This window comes from Toxotes jaculatrix, chromosome 20 (assembly GCF_017976425.1).
Source record: "Toxotes jaculatrix isolate fToxJac2 chromosome 20, fToxJac2.pri, whole genome shotgun sequence".
In the NCBI taxonomy this organism is placed as follows: domain Eukaryota; kingdom Metazoa; phylum Chordata; class Actinopteri; family Toxotidae; genus Toxotes; species Toxotes jaculatrix.
Genome location: NC_054413.1, coordinates 16,914,234 through 16,932,816, shown reverse-complemented (window position 1 = coordinate 16,932,816; position 18,583 = coordinate 16,914,234). Strand labels below are relative to the sequence as shown.

Genomic DNA, 18,583 nt, shown 5'->3' with positions numbered 1-18,583 from the left:
AAGGCTTCAGGGAAGTGTTAGGAGGCAGGCCCAAGAAACATTTACACTTAAAAAAAAAAAAAAAAAAGATGATTTATTTACATAGTGCAACCCAAATTACAATGATAACAAAATTTTGAAGGGAAAAAAAAGCAAATTAAAATTATTAAGCAGTCCTACAGGCTGCTTTATAATCAGTCTTGGCTGAACCACATTAAATCAGCAGTGTCTCAGTCCTTCACTATAGCTATAAGCAGAGAATTTAATACGTTCAATATGTGCACAAATAGACTCATTTAACGTCATGAAGAACAAAAAAATGTTTGGATTAGCAGCTACCGTGTTTGAAGCTTGGCATCAAAAGAGCTTGCGATGATTAAGAGAATGATGAAATCAAAGTGACTAAAACACAGTGCAGGAGGAAGTTGCTCCCAGACAGTACAGTACATAAATATCAGTTGTTAAAGAATTCATTCCACTGGGCCTTTGATCAGCCCGAACAGAATATAGCAAACAATGTTATGCTTATTTTCAAGGCCTTCTCGATAAATGTCTGTGGTTGCGTTTGAAGTTCGTGTTCTTCACCATCCGATGAACTTCCAGCTCAATCACAGGCAACTCCAAAATCCACAGTCCATAATGTTATTTTTGTTAGAGCCTTTCTGCAGGTTACAACACCTGCAAACTATCAAATTCAATTAATATTTGGCTTTTCCTTAAAAAAAAAAAAAAAGAAACTCTCCAAGCACAGGTTACAATATTTTCTCAGACTTGACAAAGCTCATGCAAAGACATAGAAGACATTACGCAGGCTAAGTACTGTTCGTTGTGATGGTCAGTGTAATTCCACTTTAACTGAACTTCCAGAAAAATAATACAAAATTCCCAGATCGCTGATTAGAAAGTTTAGCTATCCGCCATTTCTAACGAAGTAATCAATGCGGCAGTGACAGTATGTCGCTTGTGTTACTGCTTTGAGAGAAGTCAGTAAAGGATTTTAATTAAAACAAAGAATTAAAACCATTCATTTTATATTACAAAAAAATGCACTAATCAATTAGACGCTGGAAGCTGGAAAATAATAGAGTTCAGCTGTGTTGTGATGAAAAGCCATTTTAATAGCCCCATAGGATTTTCCATAATGAAATGTGTGAGAAGCAATTAAACTATTTCGCTCCATCTTCTTTGTCACTGTGGCCATGTTTTGCAAACTGAGGCAGCCACTATGTGCAGAGCAGAGCCCAGGATCTGTGTCCTCCACTGCAGCTCTACCTCTGTCCTCCTCAGGTGACATATATAGACTACACACCCAGCCCATTTAACTACTGTGAAGTTTGTAAAAGAGAAGGCAGAAATTGATGGCTTGAAACAGTCCTATGCCAAGACTGAGGACAATTAATCCTGCCTCGCCGTTAAAGATGTCTCCTTGATAAAATAGAGGATGCCAGGTCCGTCTGTGGAGTCGAGATGTAAGAGTCATGCATACATGCAGACAGGGAAAGCTATGGCTTCTAATTCTGCTCATTAATCACGTGTCGGCTGAACATCCTCCAGAGAAAAGCGCTCGGTTCCTTTGAGGTAATTACAGTGCTTGAAGGAACGCTCTCTCGAGCAAATGCTCATAAGTAGCCATCTTATCCCTCTCCTGCCCTTCCTTTTTTGTCTCAGCTGTGGAGCCAATAGCTTCCATGTCCTCTGAAGAAACTTCCTCCTCCTCCTCCTCCTTCTCCCAAGCCTTTTCTGCTGCACCGCTCTTGCTCTTCTTCAGCTTTGTAGTCAGCAGACTTTTTTTTTTATCCGGGCACACATCCATTTGGCATCCGATGTTGGATAAATAAATTATAGCCTCTAAAATCAATGCCCAGTCCATGATGTAGGCTGTAGGCTTAGTGCTTGCCACCGTGCTAGAATTATGCCACTGGGCCTCAAACAGGGGCATTTCTTGTGCCCAGAAGGTCTGCTATTCTGTGTTTTGGTTTTTTTTTCTGCTTTGAATTTTTTTTTTTTTTTTTTTTTTACTGAAAAGCTATTCCCGGCATTCTGACATTTTATTATTTGTCATAAGTTTTTATGGGTAATATTACTTTTACTGCAGAGACTGATGGAGGTTTTGAGGCATAATTTGTCTCAGGAAGCTGTTAGTTTGTCACACAGCATCCTGGTTTGAACCAGTTTTTCCCCGCGATTCGCCGTGCCGTCTGGAAGCTGTCTTTAATTTCTCCACAGAACCACTCAAAGAATCTAAAAATAAATCAAAAACAGTGGCAAGAGTGACATCTTTGAGCATTTATTTTTAAAGGCAGAACAGTAGGAATGCAGCCACTCAGTCTGTAAACTATGTGCTGATGCTGGAATAAAAGATTTATAACCATCATTGGATTGATGATGCCTTTTTGCGGAGTTGTCATAGTAGTGTCATAGTTGGTTTTAGGGACTAGACTTGCATAAAATACTTCTTTGAATGTGTCCTCAGAGTGGCTCTTTAAGAGCTACTGCTCTCAGCAGGATAATATCACTTTGCTAATGCTCTCTTTCTCTTTCTTTCTGTGTGCCCAGATGGAGATGATACCAGAGCCTGATCCTGATGACGAGGGGACAAAAATAAGTGTAAGTTGAAGAACATGTCACGTATTCCCTGTCTTGTAGACTAGAAGTTATTAGAGACTGGAAAGTGATGTTCAGAAATAATTCCAAAGTTTGTAGTTGTAAATGAACCTTTGTAAACCTGTAAAAACACAGCTGCATGAGAAATTCAGATTTGTACATGTGTGGAAAAGATCTGTATTTGTGAAAAAGGGGGAAAAAAGGAGCATGAATAAAATCAGTGAACACATTAAATCACTAGTGAGGTAACACAATGACATTGTGAAAAAGGAAACACTTTTGTTAACATCTGTGCAGATATACAAAGCAGAAAACTGCATGTAAAACTCAGTGCTTCAAGTTCCCACACTGTATGTGTGATACTAAAGATATGAGTACAATTTGTTGACCTTGTTTTTGCATCTGAATCTGATTGGACACTGACAGTCCAGTCTCAAAGCAGAGTCCAATCAGAGGGCAGGTAATTGCATTACCTTCATCTGCACCACAGGTCCTGAAAGATGTAGTGGTGTAGTGTAGACGGTGGTGGGTTTAATAACATTTGATCATGCTGAATAAAATAATGGTAAATGTTATGTGCTGTGCCTTAAATGTGCTGTGTACAAAACCACCTGGGTTACAGATGAGCCTGCACCTTCATCCATCTTAAAAATCTACTACATCTTACAAGAACTACGGTGGAGATGAAGGCAACAAACCCCTTGCCTGCAGTCTGGACAATGCCTTGTGATTGGACTGTCCTCTAATTTCTTTTTATATATTTATTCATTCATTTATTTATTTTTTTTACATTTTTTCAGCACCTACAAACATTCTCATTCAGATTTATTCCACAGGTTTACAAAGGCTGATTTGCAGCTACTAAGTTTAGAATTATTTGTGAACATCACTTTTACAAACTCAAAATATTTTGACCCTAATCTGAGCTCATACGGTCGTAGCCCAGTGCTTCTCAGCCATGTGCCGTCGTGACCCACGTTGGCAGCGCTTCATTCCAAGCAAACACAACAGCAGCTGATTTCCCCAAATAATACACCTTCAACTAGAGAAAGGAGCTAATCAGTGAAATCAGTGGCAGTGTATAATTACTGTCATAGTGGTTCCCTTCCTGCATTCATGGCCCAGCAACTAGTCCGCCCCTATTTTCCTGCCACTCTCTATGTGCATTCTGTGCCCAGAGGGGCTTTCAATACTACTTCCCGTTGCACTCCACCATCCTCTTTAGGATGACCTCACTGGAGTCCAGATGTAGTCAAACAGCCATATTTAGAGTAAAATTACTGCTCTCAGATGAAGCTATTCTGTGTATTTTTAAAGGTAAATTCCAGTTCCAGAAAGTAAACGAATGCTAACCCTGGAAAAACAAGTAGATATATAAATAAAACGAAATTAAAACAGGGGCTGGGTGATATGATGTTAGAAACCATGAGGAAATATAAATTTGTCTGCTATATTTGTTTGCTACACCTTAAATTTCTGGTTGTATTATGACATTGCAAACTATATTTCATACTTTCTCAACCAAGAAATCTGTGCTTTTGCTAAATATTTTCATCTGTAATAATCACTGTCATCTCTGTACAGGTTAATTTATACCAAGGCCAACATGCTTGTGAACTTGCTCTTATCCAAGTGTCACAGGATGAGGATACTGTAGCATTTAGTAGTATTAAAGTGACATAATATGTAATGAAGCCTTGTGGTGTTACTGTATATCATACTGTCTGAGGTTATGACAGTGTGGTCTCTTTTAATTACACTAACAGACAGTGAAAGTCCAGGGCAACGACATCTCACACAAGCTGCAGATCTCTAGAGTCAGCAAGAGTGACGAAGGACTTTACGAGTGCCGGGTGACGCGAGCTAACTACGGAGAGATTGTGGAGTACAAAGCCCAAGCCTGGCTTAAGGTCAACGCCACGGCCAGGCCACGGCGACCACTGCCGCCACCCAAGAAGACCTCCCCACTGCACCTGACGGACAAGAAGCCGAGAAAGTCCAGCTCATCTCTGGGCCAGGACAGCATGAGTTCAGACCAGAGGGTGGCCTCAACCTCCACCTCTCACACGTCCTCCAATACAGCTAAACACAACCCCGGCTCAGGTAAGGCCCTAAGGGAGGGTTACATAACGAGGACACTGTGAAACACAAAAAAGACTCACAGCCACAGATTTTATTGCCAGCATGAAGTTTGATCCACAACACTCCTGATGTGTTTGACACTTTTGTGAGCAACTTATTTTGGTTAAAAAGGGGTTGTTTGGTTGACAATGTTATACAACAACTAGGTCTAAAATGGTGCAGATCTCCCTTATAAGAAAGGTACCCATGCTTCAAGGCAGGCTGATGGAGACCAGTGCACCTGCGTCACTCAGAATTATCGACACATTTCTGTGATTCACTCTGTTGATCCAATGAGAGCGAGACCTTCAGTGTCTGGAGGCTCTTAAAAGCTAAAGAGACACTGTGGAGATTTTCTACTCTCTCAAAACTGATAAGATAAAACGCAGGTGTTGCAAAACAAGAGTTAAAGCCCAAAACTGTGATTTGAGAGCCACAAATCAGAGAAGGTGGCCAGGTGACCTTAGTTTAGTTTACTTCACAAGTCAGGTAGTATTAATGCATCGTTGCTGACACTCTACCATGACTCGGTTGTGATTGGCCAGAACATGCACACAGCACACTCTCATGTGCATCCTGAATGACAGGCACACAGAGAGGACCAGTAAAAAGACTGACAGAACCAGTAAAAAGCTTAATGGATATTTTAACAGTCCAGCAGCCCACAGATGTGGCAGCCCAGCGGGATTTGTCCCATTGCCAGTCCAACTAATGTCTTGTATATTTTATATTTCAAAGCCAGTCAGGTTGAGGATCCTTAGTTGAGGGTTTCATTTAAATATAATGTTTTTTTACTGCGTATTCTGACCATATCTGTCACTATGGAAAGCAGCACACCTGCACATGTCGCACATAAGTTGTAAATAGAAATACCATTAAGAGCCATTCAGAATACCTGGCAATTGAGAAACAAGGTCAAGAATTTCAGTGCATCTCCATAGAAACATTCGAGGTCTTGAGTCCCGTCTCATAGCGTATTTCATCCCCTTGCGGCCCAGCCACCTGCATGTTACCACTGTACAGCACATGCATTGTTTTGTATTTGCCTGCCCGTTCTTTGCATCTGAAAAATATGTTGGCTTTCTGTTTGCTGGTGTGTTTTGGAAGGGGACGCAGAGGAAAGTGATTCAGTCAGGGGTAATGGAGGCCAGCCAATCATCAGCAAGGAGATGTGTGTGGTTGGAGCGAAGCTTATGGGTGTGCATTATGTGTTCGCAGAGCCCAGGAGGAGAGTGGTTACAGTGAGTGGCTGTTTAGAAGAACCACTCACCATGAAAATATTAATAATTATTACTGATTGCCAAGTGACCAGGATGATGCAGTCTTGTTTCCTTCAGCTGAGGATCCCAACCAAAATGAGGTTGTTTTCAAGCCAATACAGATATTGGTCTTTGTTTTATTCCATCCAGCTGAACTGGAGTCTCTATTCAGGGATCAGCTACAAGTATAGCATACCAAACTGTTGCTTCAAGGCTTTTAACTAATTCTAGGAGATGAGAACATATTTCACTCATTCATGCCTCTCTCCACGGGCTGCCCCGTGAGTTTTAAAATTGATTTTAAGACTTTAATGATAATGTTGAAGACATTACACAGTCAGGCTCCTTGATATATTTTAGAAAATTCTCATGCCGGATGAACAGCTACTGAGCTCCTCAGGTAGGCGTCCTCTGGTGCATCTAAAACTTTCTGTATTATAAGGGGCTCAACAGTTTTCACTCGAATTGTCTCATTTTTCTACAGACAAAAAAATAAATAAAATTACACAACAAGAATAATTTTAAAGATATTATAAGCACCGAAAAACGCTACACGTTCAGGCTTAAAGTTATTATTTTTATTGAACAAGTGTAATTCATGAGATTTACTGCAGTATTTGTGTATCATGGGAGCTCCAGCGCATCTTTAACTGCCAATTCATTCTAATACCCAGGCTGTAATTACATTCAGCAGATTGCAAAGAATATTAATGTTACCTTTGTCCTTCATCAAGCAGTAGCGAAGAAATCCTTTCAAAGATGTGTGCGGTGCAATGCCCACTGAGCCGCCTTGGTGAGCGCAGACATGTTCAGCCTTTGCAAGAAATGGAGAATGTATGCTCCAAGCTTGTGGGGAATAATTTAACCCTTTCATTTATTCGGAGGTCAGCAGTGTTCGCAGCAATTCTCTTGGACAAACACGAGCAAAATCCACCTATTCAAGAAACAGCAATAATACACAGCTACTAATCACTAATCACTCACATTCACTATCTCATATGAGACATTTTCTAAGATTTTATGACGGGATACTTAAATTTACATGAAACAAATGCTCTGCTGGACAGTGAGTTCAAACACGCTGATACAAAGCAGTTGGCAGTATCTGACCTCTCATGAATGTGTAGCTCTGGAGGTGTGTTGTGTCGAGAATGTAATTGACAGGCTCTGACTGGACAGTTGTTTTCTCATGTATAAGCTGTCACCATGTCTGCCATTAAGTTTCAATGCGTCATTCTTCTTATTTTTATCTCCCATTAACTCATTACAGACATTTCATAGAACTGTTCACATCGTGAAGTGGTGCAGTAAAGAGCTCTGTGGCATCGATATATATGGTTACAGTGCAGGGAAAGTCTCAACTTTCCCTGCACTGTAGCTGGGTGCTTTTTGAATCTGTCGAGCTCAGCGGGGGGAGGGGGGCACACGGCTGCAAAGACAGGTCTCATTCACAATGAGAAAACAGCTGTCACTGTCCAAGCTATTTTAATTCATATGTCTGAACAGCCCAGAGGACACGGCTCCACGTGTTAATAACATTAGCTTACAGTAACCACAGAAATGTGAACAAATCCAATGAGACATTGGATTATCCACTTACTGTAGCCTGTTTTTTTATGAATGAAATAATATGCAAGCAATCTTAAGTCTCAATTATTAATGATTACCAGCAGCAACAAAGAGGGAATGTCCAATGTTTTGGTACAAGCTGTTGTCATAGTTAAAATTATGATAAATCAGGAAATGTAATACCAGAGTATAACTAATTCAGACATTACACTGCATTAAAATGTGTGTAATTATGATTTTAAAAAAAACAGAACCCATACTGATCTGTAAGGAAGTATGGGGATTGAGGTCATATATGAGGTTTCATCAAGCACACTTCTAATATACCACATCTAATATACCTTTAACTTTCAACCAGAGAGGACTGTTTTTCCACCTGATGTTAGTGTGTAATTTTTGGCCATTCCCATAAAATTTGCACTTCCTGGCATGAAACGGACATGAAATGAAACTTTTTTTTTTTTTTTTATCTGAAATGAGGGAAAGGGTGCAGGTTGTTTGTCACTGCCCTTTATAGCAACCCATACAATATGTACATTTTCTGCTCTGGCACCCTGTGGCACCCTGTGACCTGTTAACCCAGGCATCTAAATCTGTTGGGCTTAGGTTTGGCAGATATTGGGAGGAAAGCAACATCTTCAAAGTCGTCAAAGTCAGACCCTTTGCACCTCCCCATAGGATTTTGTGACACTATAACAACATCTACAAAACATCACAGTGCACAGACTGTTATTTGCATAAACCTAAGAGCATGCTTGTCAGAAAATGCAAACATATGTTGTTTTACAAATCATCGATGCCATATATTTTTCTGATGAGAACTGTGTCAAACCATCAAAAAAAAAAAAAAAAAAAACACTGGTGTGGCAATATTCTCATAATTAATAGACAAACATATTTATAGAAATTGGCTGCTTACACAGGTTATATGTAAGCGTGTAAGCAATGTGCAGTGAGACAAATTGATGGCTGGGAGAACATGATGCACAATGCACATTTACATTGTCCAGATTCTCCTCTTATCTTTTGGACTTCAGCGTAGCAAAGCTGAGGAAATCAGTCTTGAATCTTCAGGTTGTTCAACTTCTAACATCACAGGTCCCTGTGTAGCAGCCTACACACTTTACCCTCAGGTGCTTCAGGGTAAATATGTTCTCATTAACTCTTGGCAATATTTTAAATTCTCCATCAAATTGTGTTATAATTGTACTGCTCCTTCTCATCTATAAATGCCAGTCGTTTTCCCCACTGGTCAGACAGTTCAAACACAAAATCAGCCCTGCTCTGGGCTCAGATAGCCCTCTGCACCCTGAAGCAAAACACAGAAAGATATTACTTGCCACTGAATAGAGGTAAAAAGTTGAATAATCCCCCGGGCTGCAGAGTCGGAGATTATGAGGCAGCCAAATTATGCTGACAACTGTGTTGCAGTGAGTCCTCTGTGCGGTGTGTCTGACACTGATAAATGCCTCTCTGTAGCTGCTCAGGCAGCCTTAGCCACCTTCTATGAGCGGCAGGGAGGTGTTACGGCTGAGGGCGACAGAGTTCTATTACTCCTGCGCTCAGGTTTGAGGCAGATGAGCAACAATAGGTAAATGGGCTGAGATGAAATTAAACCTGGGAGAGTGCAGATATTTTCCTTTTCCGCATTGCTGCATCTGTAAACAATGAGGCACTTTCCAGATGGGGGGAATATGGCTGTGGCTGGTGGAGCGGCTGCAGCAGCAGCAGCAGAGTGGTTGTTCACAGCTACTCCCCACCAGTGTGTCAGCTGTTGTTAGATCACAGCTCGGCCTCCATCGTTCCTGGCAGTGTTGTTCTCTCAAAGCTCAGAGGTGACCGGAGCTGAATGCGAAAAAAAAAGAAAGAAAAATGTCCCCGAAGCCAGACTTGTCCCTCCACCCCTGAGGCCCGCCTGGTTCCCACATGAAAGAAAAACAAATATGGACTCAGCTTGATTGCATAAGCATTCATCCAAAAAAAAAAATCACTGACCTTGTTTTTAAGAACCACCATGTTTTTTTAAACTGCCTCGACTGCGTATGTCTAAGGAAAGAACACCAATGAGTCATCGCTCCGCTAGGTGGTTAGGAACAGCAGGACTGCTGTTCACGGTTGCATTCATATTGCTCAAGCAGTCGCACGCAATGCCAATGTGTCACTTCAGGTTCAAGTGGACCTTTCCACTGGTCCTTCCTCACTCACACTACTCTTGTGAGTACATGTAAATCTGGTTAATGTCTGTGAGTGGACGGTCGGGAGAAAGCCCGAGTCTAAGATACACTGAAGTCTCATGGTGGATGTGGCTACATGTCCTCTCACAAAATGATGCTGCAGCAGTGGCAGTTTGTGTCCAACAGGCAGTAGAAGCATGGGGAAACACAGGGACGGCACAAATGTGATAAATTTCTGTCATATGTGTTCAAAACCAGTCAACATAACTAAAAATTCACCTACCAAGAGTAATGTATCTGATAATCAATGAACAGTACCTAAAATCATAAACTAAATCTTATTTCCTCTTAATGATTTTCAGGTGTCAGGAGATATTTGGTTGGTTATTTTGGGTTAAAGTGGTGCTTTCAAATTAGCATAAAGCTATTGTTGCAATACTAAGGTGAGGCAAACATAATTTTATAGTATGTAGAGTTCCTCAGGGATTCGTTCTAGGGCCTCTTCTGATTAATAATAATATTCCCATTAACATAGATTATGCAGTGTGAATGAAAGTTACAGATTGTTCTGGCTAATCTGGTTCACATGGAGTAGGACAGCCATGGAATTAGCAGCAAGGTAGTGTTTTGGTAGAAAGGGTGTCTTATCTTGGTTAGCATTATGTTCCATTAACAAGTTCTGTCATTACAAACCAAGCATTATCAAAGACACCAAAACATCTCAGGCTGAGTTCTGGGGAATCTTTGTTTGGATATTTCACTTTCCACAAATGTACATGACATGGACACAGTCTCCTCTGTAAAAACCTAAGTCAGATTTTATTCATATTATTGCTTTATGGGAACATCAAGGTGTAGATAAGAAATTTAAAATTAAGGCTTCATAGCAAACCAAGAACTGAAAACAAAGAGGAAAAATCTTTAAGAATTTTGTAAGCCAGCTATTTAGCTACACATTTTGTAGGCTACAAGCTCTACTTGTACTTACTGTTAGTTTAATCTTAGTTTTTAATATATGATAAAGTATTATATTTTGTAAGCTCTTCATATGTTTTGGATGAAAAAATAATTAGTTTATAAATCAACTACTAATTAAAGCAGTCAAATAATTGTGGTGGAGTGAGAAATAGAACATTTCCCTTTGAAATGAAGAGTAGATGTAGAAAAAGGCATAAAAAGGAAACACTCAAATTAGGTTCAAATATAATGCAAGTACTCATTTACATTCCACTGCTGTGACTTCCCATGGCAACAGGTAGAAAATGGATGTTGACAAAAGCTGAAAAATTCATAGAATCAGGATTTTTGTTTGAGGAAAGAAACATACTAAGAAGACTGAGCAATAAGTCACACTACTCCACGGTGAGCCCTAATTAGCGCTCATGTCATTTATGGCTATATGGTTTGGAAAATGGTTGCAGTAATGTTGGCTGAGACACACAAAACTGCTGGTGTGATCCTCTCAAATGTGGTGGATGGTAATTTTGGAGCTTGTACATCACATAACAGATTGTGTTTTCACATTTAGCCTCATCCACAGTTAAACAGTCAAGCTCCAAGGTAATGACATCCACTTATATTCAACTAGTCAGTCAGCCAAAAATCCAGTCATGGCTAAGGCAGGCAGAGAGTCACTCAGAGAGCATATCAGTCAACGAGCAAACCAGACAGCAAGTTTCATAACAGAGCCACCAGGCAAGTAAGGGAGCGAGTCAAAGAGACAGTCAGCTAGCCAGTCGGCCAGCCAGGGATCAGCAGGAATAGATGGAACTGGCACTAAGCCAGTTTGAGCTCCCTGTGGAGGTGCTGTGGTGATTCACCTCTCTGCCTCACTGAACCTGACTGCCTCGCTGGCCTGGAATCGATATTCCACATCACCATTTCACCGAGCCAAAAACATTTTGGCAAAATGTGGAGTGTTGTGTTAGGTTAAGTAGGACAAAATGAAGAGTATTCATTGTGGGTTCTATTCTATCCCAGCATGTACCAAGAAAGCCTGAAAAGGTCTCTACTAGCTCAGGCAGATACAGTCACTCATTATACCTACAGATAATTCAGCCTGCAGTCAGACTGTGGAGGAAAGCCAGGATGGAGAAAATGCAAACTCAAATAAAGTGGCATTATGAACAGTTCAAAATCGTGAGACATCACAGAAAAGCCAGACATCTCCTGATCATATCTGCAAATGGAAACCTGTTTCACCAAGCATTCACTTCTCCTACAGCTTCCCCACTTTTGCTGAACAGTCATGTAAAGTTAATTCCAAATTTCATGCAAAGACATTGTGACCTAGTCAAGCAGACTATGACAGGGAATGGGTGGAGATGCTTTTAGCAGTGGATAAATTAAATAATACACAAATATCACTGCCCATGCAGAGCATATTTTTTTGAGTATTCAGCTGAATTGCTGGACTCTTTGTATTTATTTATTTTTTTTCTTTACTTAGCAATTAAAATGCATGGTACGCTACAAAAACAACAATAACTCACAAATGTTCTTCCTTTGTTGTTTTCTAAAAATAGCACAGGGGCACAGAAGCTACCTTTACCTTTAGTATGCTTACTGGCAAGGTTAGTTTTGAAGTGAAAAACAGCTCACATAAAAAATAGCTAAGAGAACGTGTGTGTTTTCTACGTGAGAGTAATAGCTTTAGACATAGTGTTGCTTTCCAGTTGTATGTGGACGGCTTACATATACTTTCGGTGTCAGGGATAGAACAAATGGAAACATTCTCACACCAGATGCATGATAATAGGTAGAGCAAGGTGAAACAATCTCAAATGTGTTCAGGTATCATAGAATCTTTCTGTGATATAAATAAATTGCCCCAAATTTCATTTAATTAAAGGCTGAAGCAAACAGAAGATTCTTAAGTTCTGATTTTAAAGAACTGAGAGTTGAGGCAGATCTTTAGTTTTCTGGGAGTTTGTTCAGATATGTGGTGCATTAAAAAAAAAAACTGAATGCTGCTTCTCCATGTTTAGTTTTCACTCAGATCTAAAAAGGTCTGGATGGTTCATACCGTTGCAGTAGATCAGAAATTTTGACCCTAAACCAATCATGTCAAAATTTAAATCTGTGTCCAAGACTACACTGAGATTTCTGACATGGTTAGTTAAATGTTGCCGATTGAAGCTAAGCACTGAGTGTCAATCATTCTTCTTTGTTTCACACGAAAATATTTTTTGTGTTATCCTCACAACAACTGTCTTTTCCAAACATCCATCACATTTATTCCGGTTAGTTTGGTGCAATTTTAAACTGTAACTTCCCACAGATATGTACACCTTCTGAAAAGAACTCTAACATTCCAGAAGATGCAAATGAACGGTTGTTAGAAGATCAGATCAGAACATTTAGAGAAAAGAAAACGAAAGTTTTGCATATTTTTTTAATGACTCAGATCTTTTCTTTTTCTTGTGCTGCAGGATTGAAGCTCTTTCCGCCTTTAAAGATCATTCAGATGAAACAATCTGAGAAGAAAAGGTCATTCTTTGGCTAAACTACTCACAGCTCACAGTTATGTGTAACCTCTGACAAAAGGTCACAGAATAGGTACAACCCAACAACCCAAGGTAGGGAAACGGTAGTAAAGATCATGTGGATAAACAGTTGGCTTGTTTACAACCTGTCTGACTGCTCTGTGATCTGTTTTTTCCCCCATCAGACTTCACTGTGGCAATCTGGCTTTGCTCCTAGATCTAAGTTATGACTTTGACTTTGTTTTCTTGACTTGTTTTATTGACAGCATTCCAATGCATTATAAAATAAAACATATCAGATGTTGTCAGGGATAGAAAAGACAGTTTATCCAGTTCTGTGCTGCATACATAAAAGTATCTTCACCATCAAAGTCTTAAATGTGAAAAGATTCAACTTTCCTGTACCAGCTCTGATGTTGTGTTTTCTCCGAATATTTGTGGAACAATGGAGAAAATATGAGACTGCACATTAATTTTAAATTATTCAGTCCAGTTTTATCATAACTGACAGAACAGATGGCCTAATCTATGAAGTAAGAGCTAAATTCTCCTCTAGGTAAACATTATTACGTCATGTCATTTGTCTACCTTAATGCAGACAAATTCTTCTGAATGTAAAAACTGAAGATTAAAAGAGAAAAAACATCACTGACACATTGACAGGGGTGGGCTTGTTTTGTATTTGAAGGTGATTTTTGACTGGATTTCTCAGCTACTCTTATTTTTTAGCTGATAAAACCATATCTACATGCGCCTTCTCTTACTGTTTGTGTTTTCTTAGACAGGCAAAAAGAAAGAAAGAAAAAGAAAAAAAAACGTTTTGCAAATACCATATAAAACAACAGAAGCCGGCACAACAGCAAATCAATAATGTATGAATAAAAATCTCCCTCCTGCTCTGTACAAGTGTGTCTTGATCACCAGATTTTTAGAGGAAGTGCAGCCACATTTGGAGCTGATTCAGAGGATTTTTTTTTTTTTTTTTTTAAAGAGTGTGTCTGGAAGATGTCAGAACTGACACTAAAGAAATGACCCAGCACAGATGTGTGGCATGCAGTGACCCATCATTCTGTGTTATACCCAGAAGGGGGTCATTATTACCCATCCTTGGTAGCCCTGCCTCAGTGTATTTCTGTCTTCTTGTGTTTCAGGAAACGTTTATGTACAGTTCCGCATTACACCCTCCTGCCTGCATCTCAGAGTGTTTTTACCCAAGAAGCAATCCAAAGGTCCAAATGTCTGACACCATTGTCCCCATTATATATTTGAACCTATAGTTTTACGTGAGCCGTTGTACCAGCCCGTCTGTGCAGGTATTGCTAGTTTTTGGTTTTTTTTTCATTTTGCATTAATGCAAGCAGTGGGATTTCACTCCGTGGCCAAACACTATTTGTTAGCAGTCAGCCTGAACACAGTGTGCCAATGAACCGCCTAAACCTTGGGTCATGCTCAATAAACTAGTTGGAATAACCGTAAATTTTACATACACAGTGACACAAAGAAAATTTTAGCTCATCTGCAGTTTATCAAACAAATTATTCGATGAAATTCGATGAGATTCTGAAGCTGTGCAGTGTGGTAGGAACTCTTTGCCTCCAGTTCATAAGAAGGCTGCCCTGATGCAATCTACAAAAACAGTGACCCTTGCAGTAAGTGAACTAATACAGTCATTGTTCAGTCTTTGAATAACAAATCTTTGCAACCAAACTTTCACAAGCATGCACTGATTGCCTAATAGCAATGTGCTGCGTTTAAAAATAATAATAGTAATAATAAAAATGCAGCCAGGAGCCATAGCTGGTTAAAGCAGTGCTGCTAAAGCACCACTGATGGATTTTCTATATTTAAGTCCACATACTGTACATGGCTCGGGAGCAGGAGTTTCTGCTAGTTACTCTCCCAGCAATGAAAAATTCTCTTTCTGTGATGGTGCAAATGTAAACAAGTGGGTTTTAGTTCCACTGAGAGGCTGCTCTTTAAGCGAAATACTAACATCAGCATGCTAACATGCTCACAATGACAACGCTGTTGTTAAGCAGGTTTAATGTTTACCATGTTTACCATCTTACTTTAGCATGTTAGGATGATAATATAAAACCAGGAGGCAGGAAAACCTGCTGTTTTATTTCTGAGGCTGTATCCAAAAACACGCATCCTCCATATCTCTGTGATAATTAAGAGGTTTTCATTGTTTTTTTTTTTTTTTAAATGAAATGATACATTTTTGACTTTCGTTCTACACTTGCTGAGGAGATTGCTGTAAAAAGCTTGATATTACTGGATTAGTGCATGTTTTTGCTCTACATTTCTGTGTACTGTCTCCCCGTCTATGCTTCGCTCTGACTCTTAGCTGGAGGCTGATTAATTATTCTCTGTGTGAAGGATGTTTTGGCCCAGAGTGATTGCTGCTCCTCTGTGGCACTCCTGTTTTGTAGATCACCTCAAGCTAAATGAGATGTGGTGGGGAGGAATAAAGGGTCAAAGCTCTCCATGTCTGTCCTCCATTCCTCCCCCCCTTTTTACCATTCCTCCCTTCATCCCCCAATCCCCAGCAGCACAGACAATCCAGAGCTGGGCCGCGAGGAACAAAGTGTTCCTCTGGATGATTTCCATCTCAGAACCCTCTCCTGGTCTGACACAGGAATCCAGTAAATGTCAATATGATTTAGGGAATATTTCACTTTCTATTTCCCAAGTACTGCCTTGTTTCACAGGATTACAACTTCGTACTTCTTTTGTTTCTCACTTCTCTCACATCTTTCTCAGATCCTTTCTTTCTCTATCTAAGCACTTTCTGTTGATGGAAAGTAAACTACTTTGTCCACAAAACTCTGCTGCGTAGAACTGTACAGTTGTCATATGGTACTTTGCTCTCATCATTTCAGGTTCGATGTTCCCGAGATGCGGGCGAATCAAACTGTAAGCTGAGGAGACTCTGTTCTAGTTTGCACTTGTTAGTCATGTCAGACGCTCAGTAAACAGTCAGAGATGCCTGCAGTGATGATAGCAGCTTGTTAGGGCCAAGACGACGGTAGCTGCCCATGTAAATCGTCCATGTAGCAGTTCAAAGGCTGTTTACTTTAAGGGGGATTACACTTGTAGTTTTCTGTGGTTATCTTGTAAAGATAGTGGCATTCATGTAAGAATATGTAAGTTTAAATTAAAGTCCAATCATCATAAGCACAGGGTTCATTTTAGACCTTGGCAGTTGTGTTCGACTGCTGTGTCACTTTCTACGGATTCCAGCTGTGCAGTTATGCCGAGCAGCCTCGGCATGATGCGTGTGTGTGTGTGTGAGAAGATGAATATGCAGATCAAGGCATGGCCAACTTTAAATTCAGATTCAAGCTCAACACATGTATACGCCACTTTTGTTACAAAGCAGAAACTCATAGTCCCAGTTTTCTGTTTTGTGACAGTGGAAAACAGTGGCGTGTTATTAAATGCCTACCAGCTGAGTCACAGAGATCAATGTGAGTGTGAATTGCTTAGTGATTTCCTTAAGTTTGGAAATGAGTTTAATGCTTTTAACCCAAACAATAATCCTTGCCTGATTCTACGTCTGCATTTGAATCCACGTTTATAAATGCTAATCTGCAGCCAAGTGGTGCTGACAGGTTTTATAGGTGACTGCAGCCTTATGGTCTTCATCTAATGAAACCATATGGTGTAAAATGTGAAATGCAGAGGAGGGTGAAACACAAGCAGGCAACCACATGTTATATAAATTAATAACAATTATAAAAAAAAAAAAAGAAAAAAATACAGAAAATGGACCATTCTGTGCATCTCCCTTTCATGTCAGATATTATATCCCCTCACAAACCACCACTATTTTGCTGACTTTTCATATATATATATATTTTATATGTATATATATATATATATACACACACACACACATATACATAATAAACTTGACCATAATAAAGTTTTTTAATACAAACTTTTTCAGCAGTTTGTGGAGCTAAAATGGGAGTAAATATGGGACTCTAGTTTACATAATGTAGAAATGTATAGCATATATAATCCATTGAAAGTAAACCGTGTTTTCCGTCTCAAGCCACTGTTTCTCATTGGCTTTACATTCAGTTGTATATGCTGCAGACCTCTAATATAACACTACAGTTTTCATTGCTGTCCGTTTAACAAGCAGAGAAGTCTGTGGAACCAGTGAGGAGGAAATGTACTGTCAACTATGTGTTTTTAATCCTCTGTTCCTTCTCTTTACAGGTACAAGAATATCATGCAGCTATGGACTGGCTGTCCTCCTTCTGGCGTGTGGTTTGGTGAGGGATGCCTTGTTATAATTTGAAGAACTGACATGATTTGCTCCCAGATCTCGCTCTCTCTCTCTCTCTCTCTCTCTCTCTCTCTCTCTCTCTCTCTCTCTCTCTCTCTCTCTCTCTTTCTCTCTCTTTCTCTCTCTTTCTCTCTCTCTCTCTGTTTGCTCCCAAAGTGAACGAGAAAATTGCCTGTTTTATTTTCCCTCCCCCACCATGCGGACAGCACAGTTGGCCCTCATTTCCCAGCAACCACTGCTCTTGCACCCAGCACATTGTTATTAGCCACTGTAAACACGAGTCACCTTTAAACCAGGTGGATTACCTTTTGTACAGACGTCGACTCAACACCATCTGAGGTGCAGGGCTCTGGTGTGAAAACAGACTCTGTATCTTATTGGATAATTCTCATGGAAGAAAGACTTTCTTATTGTTTCGATGTTCCAGTTCATGTGTTCATTGCTCAAAAGTGAACAAGAAAAAAGGAGAATCTATATTTGTGTAATATATATGATTCCAGATATATATATATATGTTTTATTTGAAACACCTAGAATTGCTGTATGTGCTGTACACATAGCTGACACTCACCATATTGGCCATGGAGCTTCATTGTGAATAGGTACTCAGGCCCTCTCAAAGATACAAAAGAAATTCAAGTACATGTTAATTTAGACTGTTAACATTAACCATGAGGTTAAAAAAGGTTAAATTCCTCATTTTTCTTTCAGCTGTATTGGCCATCCAAATTATCTAATGTGCATAATTTTACATCTTGTTAGCGATACATATACAGCTGTGCATGCTTTTTGGTCTGAAGGCTTAAAAGACACATGTTATTTGAACGACATAAGTTAACACTTGGAGCTCAGTGTTACAGTATGTTGAATTTAGTTTATTTATTTTAATGTGCTACCTTTCGGTGTGGAAAAAAAAAAAAGAAAAACAAATTGTCCCTTGTCATTTTAATTTGTATTGCATCCTCAGTAGGAATAAAAAAAAAAAAAAGGACGTCACAATTTGTGAGTCATTCAAAATCCTGATATGTGACCATTGGATGATTGATTTTAATTGACCTGCACCATGTTTTAAATGGCATGCTTCAGTTG

The 18,583-nt window shown here is 39.6% G+C and overlaps 1 protein-coding gene across 1 annotated transcript in view; it reads left to right on the top strand.

Annotated features, from left to right (window-relative positions):
• The window catches only part of vstm2a (V-set and transmembrane domain containing 2A), a 62,491-nt gene extending 44,990 nt beyond the window's left edge, over positions 1-17,501 (top strand). The window contains exons 3-5 of the mRNA XM_041066079.1: positions 2,536-2,586; positions 4,350-4,686; positions 17,425-17,501. Coding sequence (XP_040922013.1) covers positions 2,536-2,586; positions 4,350-4,686; positions 17,425-17,501 — 465 coding nt within the window. The remainder of the gene's footprint in view (positions 1-2,535; positions 2,587-4,349; positions 4,687-17,424) is intronic.
• The last annotated feature ends 1,082 nt before the right edge of the window (positions 17,502-18,583 follow it).